Below are 13,788 nucleotides of genomic sequence, written 5' to 3'. Positions count from 1 at the left end.
TAGGAAAGTTATCTCGAGCAGTGCGGAAGCACCTTTATAATTGTGTCCCTGGTGTTGGGTAAAATATTAAAGTGACTCCAAAAAAAGAGCATTATTTTATTCTAGCCTTATTTTGCTCTCTCTTTTTTTTTAACTGTTGAAAAGTAGGGTGCATTTATTCAGATAATGTATTGTCAACAGAGATGTTGCCAAATAAATATGTCATTTAACAATAAACTGTTTCTTCTTTTTATTATGAATTCTATAACCTCCTCAATATATACTTAGTATAATTAATCCCCATCAAATTAAATTGAGCTTATGAAGGGATAATAATTCCTTCCTGTAAGGATTCTCTTCTAGAATGATGCAATAACAGAACATGGCATCAAGTGACATTTCACTTCAGAAGCGAAAAATTAATACGGTATTAAAATTTCTGATGGCTGGCAGGTTCTACCATATTGTAATTTTTATTTTATTTTAGAAATTCTCTTGAATTAAAATATCATCATATATCAAAGTTAGGCAGCTCTTGGTTATCATTTTAATTCATCTGGAAGAGAAATGGATTCTCTGAGTTGTATGTTGATTGCTGAGAGTTGAAAAGGCGCTCTGTGTTGTATGAAATTATTTTACCATTAAACATTATTTTTTATACATCTGTGTTGTGGCTTGAAGATCCTGCTGTTTAGTTAGCTGTGTTATCGAGTCTCTGCTTCTATCACCAGAAATGACACAGGTGCTGTGTTAGAGTGGCCTTTCTTCCCAGGCACAAGCCAGTAGCACTATTAAAAATTACCACAAGACTCACATTTCACAGAAAAACCCCAGTGTTTATGGGAACAGAAGCAGCCAGATGGAAGTTTTATTTGTGCTCGTGTCCTCCAAGGCTGTTGACCGCACCTGTGAGCCTGGGAAACAACGCAAATCTGGGCTGCTTGCCACATCCTGATGGTGATGCTTGACCTCTGGTGTCCTTCTCCTTCCTGCAGACCTGTTCAAACAAGTAGCGAGTTCCACTGGCTTCTGTGACCAGCGCCGGCTGGGGCTGCTGCTGCACGACTCCATCCAGATCCCACGGCAGCTGGGCGAGGTGGCCTCCTTCGGGGGCAGCAACATCGAGCCCAGCGTCAGGAGCTGCTTCCAGTTTGTAAGTCCGTGTTTTGCTGGCTCTGAATTTCCCAATTGGTATTTATCTTGAGCTTGCCTGTACTTCTGAGGAGGGTTGAAAATCTGGGATGAGGATTAGGGGGCTACTGTGGTTCATGTGACGTCCAGAGAAGGGTGACAAGGCTGGTGAGGGGCTTGGAGCACAAGCCCTGTGAGGAACATTTGAAGGAACTGGGGTTGTTTAGCCTGGGGAAGAAGAGGCTTAGAGGTGACCTTATTGCTCTCTACAACTTCCTCAAGGGAGGTTGTAGACAGGTGGGGGTCAGTCTCTGACATAACAAGAGGACACAAGCTACATCAGGGAAGGTATAGGTTGGATATTAGGAAAAAAATTTTCACCAAAAGAATAACAAGGTACTGGAATGCTCTTCCCAGGGAAGTGGTAGAATCACCATCTCTGGATGTGTTTAAAAAAAGACTGGACATGGCACTGGGTGCAATAGTCTAGTTGAGGTGTTAGGGCATGGGTTGGACTCGATGATCTTAGAGGTGTCTTCCAACTTCATTATTCTGTGATTCTGTGGTTCTGTGATGGTAGTGGCCATTGCCTTATTAAACTGTTCCTTTGACGAGGTGTATTTTAATTAGTTCAGAGGGCAGGTAATTGTCATTGGGGCTCCTGTTGGAACTGAATTCTTCAAACAGTGTAAGTCTTGGTTCCAGCAGCTCCTGGCTTTACAGTTTTCTATTGCCCAGCAGTAGATAACTGTTTGTTACTGCTATGTGGGTGAACAGCAGTGGTTTATCTGGATTTTGGGCATGTACATAGCAGTGACAGCCAGGTGCCATGGGGAGCAATAGGCAACTGCCTGCAGTGCTGTCTGGGGGTGAGGAGTGCTCGATGAGCTCCTTCCACTCCTTGAATGGATAATACCAGTTTTCTTTTAAAGAGTACTGAAAGAATTCCTGTCCTGTCTGTTGAGGAATACACAGCAAACTGGAGGCTCTTTTTCAAACTTGTAAATTATTTAATCTGGGGAGGAAGAGAGTTAAGGGAATTATTCATCCTTATCATAACTACCAGCAGAATGCGCAAGATGAAGACAGCTGCTTAGTGAAAAGGTAGAGGAGGGGAGGTAATGTATGGTCTGTGATTAACTCTAAATGCATCTTCTACATTACAATGGAAGAAAGCTCTTTTCCCATCTCCTCACTGTCCCTGAGGGATTTTTTTGTTTGCTTGGGGAAGGGGGGAGTTGTTTGCTTTTTTGCCTGCTGCTCAAGTTTCATTATGTAGTAGTTTCAGTTCTGTAGTAAGCAAAACACAGCAAGTGTTTTCAATGAATATTAATGCTTGGAAGTAGACTGCATACACACAATGACTTCAAAAAGAACCTAATTCTAAAATCATCACAAACTTCAGTTCTGATGGGACATTTGCTTTCTGTATTTTTGACATTTCCTGTGACAGATTAATTCTACAGGATTTACATTTTACTGTTTCTGTCATTCATGTCATGACCTTTTATAATTCTAATCGGGATTTGATGCCATTTCAGAATGAGTGTTTTATGGGCCTGTGTCCTGGGTGAATAACCCATGCTCATAAACTGTGCACAGTAATGCTGATAGCTGTGTTAGACCCTGCTGATGGTTTCAAGCCTTGACTTCCATGTTGGGCTTTCAAGTGGCACCAACACAAATCCATGGTAAAGATTTTGTACAAATGACCTTCCTCGGGAATTAGGACTCACTGGTTTCTGTTGTTTTCCCAAGTAAATGTCAACAGCACCTAAAAACACCATTGAAAAACTGATAAGGAAAGTGACCTTAGAATCTGGCAAAACCATAGGGTTTTTTTTTTAAGAAGGCTGCCATTCTGTGTTTTTACACTAGGAATAAACAATAGAAAATCACAGTGATGAAACACATCAAACACATTTTTTTTAAAGTAGGAAGACTCTTGGAGATGATCCTGTGCAGGTCTGGGAGTTGGACTCAGTGATTCTTGTGGGTTCCTTCCAACTCAGCTTGTTCTGTGATTCTGTGATTTTGTGATAACTGTTTATTTGAACAAAAGGAGTTAGCAAAAGGAGTTGTCACTAGAAATGAAGACATGCCAGCAGGCTGGAGGTTGTATCACATCCAGCTGCTGGCATTTCTAGGAACGGCCCAAGCACAGCTGGACACAACCTTTGGCATGCTCAGAAATCAGAACATCAGAAAACCTGATTTTCTTCTCTTACTTGCACTGAAAAATGGATTTTTTTCATACCTGCAATAGGAGGAATGTCATCCTCTCTTTTTTCCTCCAGATGAAGCTTCATTTTAACTCTCAGAGTGCAGATTGGTTTTGAGTCTGGGCTGCAGCAGAACGGAGATCTCCTAGGAGGGTCAGAAAGGGGGAGGGAGGCTGAGATGAGGAGAGGAGATAAAGGAATAGGTGGGATGGAGTCCTAGGAAGAGGATCAGAAATCCAAACATAGGGAAAGCCCTAATGAAGGCAAGGGAGAAGGAATTAAGGAATAGAAAATAAGGATGACTCTTAGGGAATGACAGTAACAATAATAGTGATGAAGGAAACACTGTGGATAGAATAAGGCATAAAAGAAAGGAGCAGCCAGGAATGGAGATGGGGAAAGAGATCAGAATTTCCCATGAGAAAGGGAGAAGGGGAGCACTGAGACATCCTTTCAGTGTAGGATGGTGGGCTCCAGGATCCACAGGCTGGGGGCCAAGCACAGAAATATTGGTGGGGGAACATGGAGCAGCCCAGGAGTTAGAGAGGCTGGAAAAGCTGGACAGCCAGGCAGTACTGCTGCTCCAGCAGCCTCCTGTTACTGGAGCAAGATAATTCATTTTTGAAGAATATCGTGGGGTTCATAGTTTACATTACTGCATGGGAACTAATTTAAGTCTTTCTTTGTACGCCCACGTTGAGGAACGCTTTTTCTTTAGCTTTGGTTTTTTTCTTCCCTTTTTTCTTCCTTCTTTCTGGTGATGATAAGCCAACAATATAATTGCAGTCATGTCAGAGTTGCAACAATTGTGTGCTTCAGAAGTGGTTCTCCCAGCTCCCTTAGGTTAGGTGCCCTGGCAACGGCCTTGTCTGTCTGCACAGCAGCAGAAAGAAAGGGGATGTTTACTGTTGCCAGAGATAACAGGGGAAATCTCTCCTGCTTTTTGAAGGGTGAGTCCTTGGGAATGAGGTTTGGGCAGGGAGGAGCCCAGCCGTTGCTGTTGGCAGCAGCCTTGCCTGCTGCACCCCTCTGCTCCTGAGAATTGGGTCCCCTTCTCCCGAGGCTGCTGCTCCAGTCCTCTGCTACTTCTCCCTCCCCCCTTGTGCTTTCTGTAGTTTTCTTCATTTGCAGGAAGGTGCTGGTAGAAGTTCATGGGAGGAGAACGATATCATGGGACTCATCTTTTCTATTTGGGGCAGGGGTGTGTAATTTCTGCTTTGAGATTTTCAAGAAAAAAATGCTTTTAAGTTTAGAGAGCAAAGAGCTTAATCCAGTGACCACTTGAAGACTGTATAGTTCTGCTTAAGCTCAGAATGCATCAAAGCAATCTATAGATCCATGAAAAATTGAGTGAATTCAGTGTTGCTGCAGTGTGAAAGGACTTTCCTTTTAGTTCTGTGATGAGTAGGTTTTTTAAGTAAACAGGGTAGGGAAATGATATGGAGTGAAGGACACACGGTTTTAATCACGGTGGAAAATTATTAATATGCTTTCCTCATATAGTGTAAACAGGACCTAGGAATTCACACTACTGCCTTGGATGAGTTACTGTGACATTGGGACTTTGAAGAAATGTGATGAGAGAGCAAAGTGCAGCTCAAATGAAAATGTTCCCCACCATTCCTCAGTAAAATGTTGGACAGTTGTCTCTTGGTTATAAAATGCTTTAAGTATGCTTTCTTTCAAGGATATACTTGAATCAGAGTAGTTGATGTTAAAAACTAGAACAGATGAAGCTAAGGAGTAGTAAAATATGTGCAGTTAACTCATACATGTATTTTTAACCTTGTTTTGCTTCACTTTGATGAAGCAAAGTATTTTTATATTCTGTACTTTGTAGTCTTCATTACGAGATTTGTACTTGATCAATGGTAAGGCAAGATCAGCCTACTTTCTAAAAACCATGGAAGTGTGTCCAAATCTGGTGTATTTACTCAGGCAAATAAAATCCAAAATAGAGCTATTAGTCCTTTTAGGTGGCATTTGGGTGTTACAAATCCTGGGCCAGGACCCTGAAAGTGACTTTGGCCATAAATGCTGTGATTTGAATTGATTGGAGGCATTGTTTATTGCTTTTATTTTTGAGCAGTTAGAAAATACCAGTACTATGTACAAATAAAGTTATATATACAAGTTTTTATGAAAATAACTTACACGTGCAGTGTTACTGTTGAGGGACTCAGTCTCTTTTAACAGATTCAGGCAGCCCTTGTTTCTATTCATAGGATATTTCTTCTGCTCCTGGCTCTGACAACAGAGAGCTGGCCAAAGGGAACTAGCAAATCCTTCCTCAAGCTGCTGTGCTGTAAATGTCATAAAACAGCAATTCTGGTTTTATTTCAGCAGGATTTTGTGAACCTGTGCCTGACTTTGGAGGCAGTCTTGAGGAGTCCTACAAATAAACTGCTTTCAGAAGCTATTTTAAAATGGTTTAAGGGGTGGGGATCAGCAAGATGCTGTTCAAGTGTGCATGATATAAAATTACACTAATTCTGGATTCATGCTATTTTGTTTTATTATTCTTTGCTACAACACAAAAAACATTGACTGTCACAGCAATCAAGTGTAATGCAGGAGGGGAAGATGAGGGTGAGCAGGGTTAGGTCTGACTGAGGAGACAGGGTTGCTGTTACTGGCAGCTCTGCATTTTTAGACTTTACAAGTTATAAGAATCCCAACCCTCAGTTCTGTTTGTCCAAAACAGTATTTACTAATGTAAAGCTTTCCACACAGGGTGTAAAACACCATTCAATTAACAATGTCAATTTATTTCCAGTCAATTTCCTACGCTGCTCATAAGCAGAATATAGCTAATCAGAAATGTTATCAGAAATTTCTGCTGTATTATCTGCCTCAGTCTAAAAGCATAGCACATTTTTCATGTAAAATCCCATCTGTATTTTGTAGCATATTTCCTATTATGGACAGACAAAGTTAATATAGCATAGGATATTTTTTCAGCTACTAGCTAGAGGAAGAGAGAGGAAAGAACAAAAAACTCGTCTCCCAAGTATTGCATAAAGATGGTAGCACCACCCAACTTCCTATTTCCCCATTGTTTCTGCAGAATAAATACTGAAAAACAGATGTCTGGAGCATAATGAATTTGAATGCCCTCCATAACAAATTGTTACTTGTAAGCTGGAAAGGCCTTAATGAATTTTACTTTATGATTCACTCTGTTATTACCATAAAAATTGTGAGTTGCACAGAAATGTGTTCAAGAGAAGAACCATTAATATTCTTTACAGCTTGATCTTGTTTCTTCAGATATGAACTGTATGAATTCAGCCTTTTTCCCATATGTAAAATCTTCAGTTGCTGCCTTACTGGATTTAGAGATTATTTTAAAAATTGTAATAGCAGCTCAGGAGGCAGCTGAGAACTGTCTGTCCTATACTGTCTGACCCTGACCAGCTTTTCTCCACGTGGCTTTAAATCTTCGTGTAATATAATTCAGAAGCAGTTCTGATACATTTTAATGCACCTAATCTCTCTGAGCACAGGTTTTGTACGGCCGCCATACGGAGCTCTGCCTAGGCAGCTATTGGGGCTGCTGGCAATTGACAGTGACTGCAAAATTAAAATAGATCTAGGGTGTTACAGAAAGTCTTTCATTGCTGCAGCATTTTCCTGCAAATTTAAAGCAGCTACGAGTGGAGAGCAGCGCTTTGAGCGGCTCATTCTTATTCTGACTGCAGCTTGCACTGCAGCATTTCCGTACACCTCGTGTTTTTCTATTAGAAATTGTATATTAAAGAGATCCTCTTAATTTATTTTTTTTCAGGCTTAGAGGACCTCTGTGTAGTCTGTAGAAAGTGTAGTCTGCTAGGCAGGGTTATGGTTTGCCAGCGTAGTTGCTGGCTGAAGCTGGATCTCTGAGTGAGTCACAGAAAGACTCTCCCCTGCCCTTTTGTTGCCCTGCCTTCCAGCTGAAAATAGAGATGGTCATATTTTAGAAGCCTGCCTTTCACTTAAGAGATCCAAAATTAATTTAATTCGACTGAATTCACTGATGTACTGTGGCAGAAGGCAGTATTCACTGTTGTGAACAAATCCTTTTGCCAGTGTTGACTGGACTTTACTGTGCTTTTGAATTTCTCTTTTTATTTTGGGGGAGGCTTCCTAAATTCTGCAGCTATGTGAAAAAACAGAGAACTAGGGCATAGTGCAGAAGACTTCAGAAGTGTTTCAGTGTATATTCTATTTAATATAATCCTTCCATGAATATCAAATTGTGAAGGACTTTATCTGAATAATTGTAGGTATGTTCTGATTTGATGTTTTTATCCCAAACATCCAAAAAAGGATGTTTTTGACTATACTAGAAGTCCATGTATATGGATCCCAAGTGTAGTGATAGGAGTTGTTGGATGGTTTCCCAAACGAGCACCTTAAGAAGGAAGCTCTGACCAAGAATCTTTGTTTCTGATTAACAAAAGTTTTGCAACAGCATTTTAAGTCAATTGTAATGCAATTCATTATTCAGGGCACATTACAGGGCTTGTTATTTCACATCTTTTTTGTGGGGCTCTGTCTGAGAGACTGCATTTTTTTAGCCTTCAAATATTGATCAGTTAATTTGTTTGTCAAGGTTATAAACAGTGTTAGATTTAACAGAAAACAAAAAAACAGAACTACAGCTAATTGGTTTTCCCTATAGCTCTCTCTCCTGCAGATCAGTTGGGTATTCTTTTCTCGAAATTCATTGCTAGCATTTTTAGTTCAATAAGGTTTTAGCTAGATTATACTAAACTCAAATTTCATGAGAAACTGGACAAGTAACTGAGAGCAAGTATAAAAATCCTCGGCACTCAATCCCCTATTCATCTTGGTCCATGTACATGATACATTAATGCTTATTATTTATTTAAGTGCTTCAAATAGGTTTGGAACCACAAAGGAAGACAGTCAGCCTTGTGAAGTTTAAAATATAAAAGACTGGCCCACTGAGAGCTGTATTTGAAAGCATAGAGAAAAAAGAAAACAGAGGATTTAAATATATTCAGACCATAAATATGCTGTTGCTGTGGGGAGCATGGAAGGAAATGTCTTGAGGAATTGGAATTAGCATGTAGTGATGGTTTAGAGAAACAGAGCACGATGTTATCCCTCTTCATCACTTGGGCTGTTCCCTGTATGGGAATCCTCCCTTCTCCCACCTCCCCACCAGAGCCCCTTGAGGTTTCCACCTGATCTATCACCTCACTTTCAGCACTGAAACCACCTCCCAGGTTCTCAGGTAACAGTTTTGTGCAGGCTTCCTGACACCCCGCCCCATGGAGAGCTGTTTCCTGTGAACACTGACTGCATCATTCCACTGGTTTCCTTTAAATCCCTTTTGATGCTCCTTGCCTTTGTTCTGCCCTGTTTGCAGTGTCCAGCCTGCTGGTGCAGTGTGACCTCTCCCCATGCAGAGATCACTACTGTCCCCTATTTCCTTGTGGGTTTTGTCTCTTTGTTTTCTTTTTCCATACTGTGGGTGCTCAGGGTAGGGATGATATATCATATTTTGGGGGGTGCATGGTGCCTGGCACAATGGGATTTGGCTCTGTGACTGAGCTGCCTTGAAGTTACTATGGAAGAGATACCTGAAATGTCACTGGGATGGGATGGGATGGGATGGGATGGGATGGGATGGGATGGGATGGGATGGGATGGCAGCAGAGGAATGGGATTACTGGAAAGTGTTCATTGGCTCTTCTGCTGTTGGCAAAGAGATGAGTGTGGGATGTAATGGAATCTGAGAATGTTATTTTGTGGGACAGAACTGTATTGTGGTTGCAGTCAGTGATTGGAAATTTAAAGAAGAGGTGGTTTGAGGCATTCAAGGAGAAAGAGGGTTTATATGTTCAACAACAGGCTTGAGAGAGATTTGAATGATTTCCTTATGTGTGCATTATGAAGAAAGGTCAGTGTGATAATGAAAGATGTTAAGGAGAAAGGAATTTTGATCAAAAGACATGCGATTTTTAGGGCTTGGATAACAGTTTTTAAAATAGGTGAGAAGCAGTGCTATACGCTCTCAGATAAGAGAGACACAGAATGTGAGATCAGGCATCAAAGGTGATCCTATAAGTGGATGATTTTCTCTGTGACAAAGTACATGATAGTGCTGTCTATTGTAATAGAATAAGAGAAAGAGAGATTTGAAATATTAATAATGGTTTTCAGTTCCTGTCTTGAAGGCAGGATTCTGGGGATTTTTTTAATTTTTTTTTTTAATGAGTAGTTGGACTGGGGGAAAAGTTGGAGGTAAATTCCTTGAAGAAATATGGAGTTGACAAGAAAAGCTTAAACTGTTTGTTAGCTGGTGACTAGATAGATCAGTTGTGCTCAGCCCTTGTCATTTTTCCCCTTGTGTTGCAGGCCAACAACAAACCAGAGATTGAAGCAGCCCTTTTCCTGGACTGGATGAGGCTGGAGCCACAGTCCATGGTGTGGCTGCCTGTCCTGCACAGGGTGGCTGCTGCTGAGACTGCCAAGCACCAAGCCAAGTGCAACATCTGTAAGGAGTGCCCCATTATTGGATTCAGGTACAGACTCTCTCCCTCTCAGCCACGTGTGCTTCTGCTTGGTGGATCAAGAGCTCTGCCTGATTCCAGGCAAATCAGGAGCTCCATTTTATAGGCAATTTCTTCTTGGAAAAAATAATTGTGATGGGGACACAAGGGAGAGTGGCACCTGGACTGGGTACAGTGCTGTGAGACTTGCAGAGGACAAGTCATCTCTCAGTTAAAATGTGGCACTTCCTCTGTGTCCCAGTCTTTCCATGCCTCAACAAAAGCATTGTTGGATTGCACAACTAACACAATTTGCCTTACATTCAGTGTGTCCTATGCAGTTGCATTTTCTGAATTGGATCCTAATGAATTGCTTTCTGTCATAGCATAAAGCAAGGAAGTGCCTTGAAAATTCTTAGGCATGTAAAAGCTACATGTGCATTTCTCTGTGAAAGAATGTTGGTGGAACATTAACCTGGAGTGGGGGAAATGCTGCTGGTCTATTTAAACATCTGGATTGACACCATGGTTACTATGGCAATGAATAAGTCACTGTGTTGTAAAATGGCTGTGTGTTGGTGTGCCTGTTGAGAAGCCACTTAAGGGCTGAGTAAATACTCACTTTCAATTATGCCTGGACTTGTTTTATCACTTTGCTTTGCAGTAGCTGCTTTGTATGGTTCCTGCCCTTTTTACACACAGTCTTCTTTTACCATTGGCATTTCTCTTTCTATGTTATCGTGTTGTTTACAAAGAGCTTTCTGTAATTTTGTGTCTAAAACCCAGATAGATAACAGCAGCAAGCAGTGCTACACAAAAAAGCCATCATTTTGCTGTAACCTGGGAGCAGATGAATGTAGCTTTTATGCATGTAGTGGGGCAGTGCTTTCTGCTACAATTTCACAGGCAGTGGGAAATGGGGGAAATTTAGAAGGTATTTATTGCATTGTTTTGAATCTGAGGCTGTTGCTCTAATAGTGTAAATTCTTTTCTTTTGCTTTTCATTCCCCATTAATATCTGAACTCGGAAGTGATAAATATTACTGAGCAAGAGCTGTGGATTGGATGTGAGTAATTCAGCACATCCACAATTTTCCCATTCCCGGATGCAGCATATTAACTACTGTATTATTTACACAGTTTTGTATAAACCAGCCAAAGACAAGTAGGTGGAATTGAAAAGTGCAGCCCTTGGAAATATCAAAGGATGGCAAGTGAATGGATAGTCTGTTGTAAGCACCGAGAACTCGGGAAGCAGACACTGGAGCTCTGTGTTTGTGTCTAATTTTACTTGACTGATCTCATCTGTCTCTTAAATTTATGTAACAAATCTATTATCATGATAGTAGAATCCGTCTGTCACAGATTTTTTTTCCTCTGTCTTTGCAAGTCATTGAAACCCTGTGTACACACTTGACAAAAAGATACTGTATTGGAAGGCTTTTAGAAAGCTAATACTGAGCACCCAGTTGATGTGAAACAATGTTCTTTTGAGGTCGTTGTGGCTGAGCTGCTCCGTGTATTTGGAACAAGACAACCCTTATGCCTCCGGCTCTTTCAAGCACTTCAGCACAGCAGAGACAACAGTTAGCTGCCTCATAGAGCTGATGAGATTAAATAATGGCCCAAAAGTGCATTTGGAGTTTTGCATGGATGGAATGCTCTGCAGGAAAATTGTTTTTATAGAGGTGCTAGGAAGGACATGAGGGGGTTGCCAGAGTGACTTACTGAGAGGGCATTACTTTCTTGAATTTTCCTCCTGGAGGACATCCTATTTTAGGAATCATGATGAAGAGCAAAAGATCTGAAGTTAGTGTCATAGAAATAAAAAGTGTGGTAGTGTCTTTCATATGTTAAAGGTGAGTGAATGTGCAGAAATCTTCACTATTGTCCAGTATTAGAATTTTTTTTGAAGATTGAGATCTATGACAAACATCTGAGGCAGCAGTACCTGTCCCTCAGGGCAGAGGAGCATTGCTGGGCATTGCACACCATGTGACATGTCACAGAAGAGAATTTACTAACAGAGCAAACTTGATGGGCTGATATGAAGCAGTCACACACAAAGCTCTGAAGCCATGAATTTTTTCTTTTTTATCCTCTTTTAGGTACAGAAGTTTAAAGCACTTTAACTATGACATCTGCCAAAGTTGCTTCTTCTCTGGCCGTGTTGCTAAAGGTCACAAAATGCACTATCCCATGGTGGAATACTGCACACCAGTAAGTAGCTGTTTTACTGACCCTTACTGTCCCTTCTTATGTAGAAAGTAAAAATTTCCATTTTGTGTGCAAAGTAATGAGGCGTTAGGACTGCGTTTCTTCCCTCCTCCACAATTAAATCCCATTTTATATACTGTACATGCCAGCAATTTTGCTGCTTAGTCAAGGATGCTCCAATGGTTTGAAGTAAACTGGAGTTCATTGTTTGCACAATTCTGTGTCATGATGTATTTTTGTGTGCTGATGACATGTTCCATGTTCAGTGCCATAGGTCACTTTATGGATCCTCCTGGAAGCACATGATTTGTGCAAATACTCATTCATATCTTGGGTCCCAAGGTTTTCTCCATATCAGTGTGTGGTTTTTTTCCTCCTTTCCTCATCAAGTTGCCACTTCACTTGCTTTCTCCCACAACACTATGGTTGCATTTTTAAGTTCTTCACTATTTCATGGTACCTTTTTTATTGTCTGAACACTTGATGATATAAATGCCAGGGAAATTCTCATGGTTGCAAGGTAGATTTCATTTCTGAAGGGGGGAAGCCAGGCCATTCAGTACAGGGTGCCGCAGTGATGGTGTGGTGAGGGTCCTCACCCTTCTTTCACAGCTCCCAAAAAGATTGGATTTGCATAAATGTTACTTTCATACCTGACAGCTGGCAAGGGAAATTCTGCATTTCTCTCTCAGTGTGCTCCTTTTTGGCCTCTCAGGACCAGTGCAAAGGGGCATCAATGAGAGGTGCTCTCAAATTAGAGATTGAACTCTCAAATGTAGATAGAGCTTTCAGGTGCCTTTGCTATTGCTTGTGTTGGTCCTGAAGCAGTGCACTCTCATCAGCATTTCCTGGTGAAATAGGATTATTCCTAGTCTTTCATCTGCTGGTAGTCATGAATGGTGAAAATAAAGCCTCAAAATTATATTTGGGCTAGCCTCATAAAATTATATGAACAGTCTTTAAATCTCCATCCAAGCAAAAAGCTTCATCCATGGCCAAAATGAAGCAAAGACTCTCAGCTTTTCTCAGAGACCTAAAAAAGAGAGAAAAAAAAAATTATAGTAAAGCAAGCTCAGAATTTTTGTTAGTTTTAACTGACAGATATTTACTTGCATTATCTATCCCCTTTTACCCTTCAGTGGCAGTGTTTCCTGGGGATCCCTGCAATGGCAGCCAGTGCCCATTTGCTGGCTCTTTGCCCCTGTTCCTTGGCTGTGGTTTTCAGCGCCGTCCCTCAGGGACTGAGGTTGCTGGAAGGGCGATTTGCCTGAGCTGCTGCACCAGTCAGAGGGAATTGCTGGCTCTGCCTGGGCAGGTCTGAACAGACTTCTCCATTGCAGGCATTCCTGGAGCAGAATCTCGTGATCTGAGTCGTAGGCAGGGTGAGTGAGTGAGAGACTGACTCCCTGGGAGCCTTCTTTCCATCTGTGGCTGAACCCCTCCTTCCTGGAGGGACTGCAGCTTTGCCTTGCACTTTGCCACTCTTATTCTTGCTAAGAAACAACGTGGGAGATTGTGATACAAACCAGTATCTTCCAAACATTTCCTTACCCTTTTGATGTGTTTTGAGGAAAGAGAAATAAAAAGGAATTACGAGGTGCAGCAACTCATTGCAGTACTGTGTCCAGCAGGTTTGTGTTGTCCCTGAAAATACAGATTACTGAGAGGTGAACGTGGGGGTGCACAGAAAACCTGCCACCACATCCAGCCTGCTGGATCAGAATAAAGAACCATTC

The 13,788-nt window shown here is 41.3% G+C and overlaps 1 protein-coding gene across 6 annotated transcripts in view; it reads left to right on the top strand.

Moving 5' to 3' along the window:
- Positions 1-13,788, top strand: part of DMD (dystrophin) — a 1,160,174-nt gene that overhangs the window by 1,103,444 nt on the left and 42,942 nt on the right. For all 6 annotated transcript variants that reach the window (XM_059491405.1, XM_059491401.1, XM_059491417.1 and 3 more), the window contains 3 exons: positions 975-1,132; positions 9,702-9,868; positions 11,944-12,055. In XM_059491405.1, coding sequence (XP_059347388.1) covers positions 975-1,132; positions 9,702-9,868; positions 11,944-12,055 — 437 coding nt within the window. The remainder of the gene's footprint in view (positions 1-974; positions 1,133-9,701; positions 9,869-11,943; positions 12,056-13,788) is intronic.

Source organism: Ammospiza nelsoni, chromosome 2, assembly GCF_027579445.1.
Source record: "Ammospiza nelsoni isolate bAmmNel1 chromosome 2, bAmmNel1.pri, whole genome shotgun sequence".
Taxonomy (NCBI): Eukaryota; Metazoa; Chordata; class Aves; order Passeriformes; family Passerellidae; genus Ammospiza; species Ammospiza nelsoni.
Note: the sequence above shows the minus strand (reverse complement) of the source record. Positions and strands in the feature narration are given on the sequence as shown.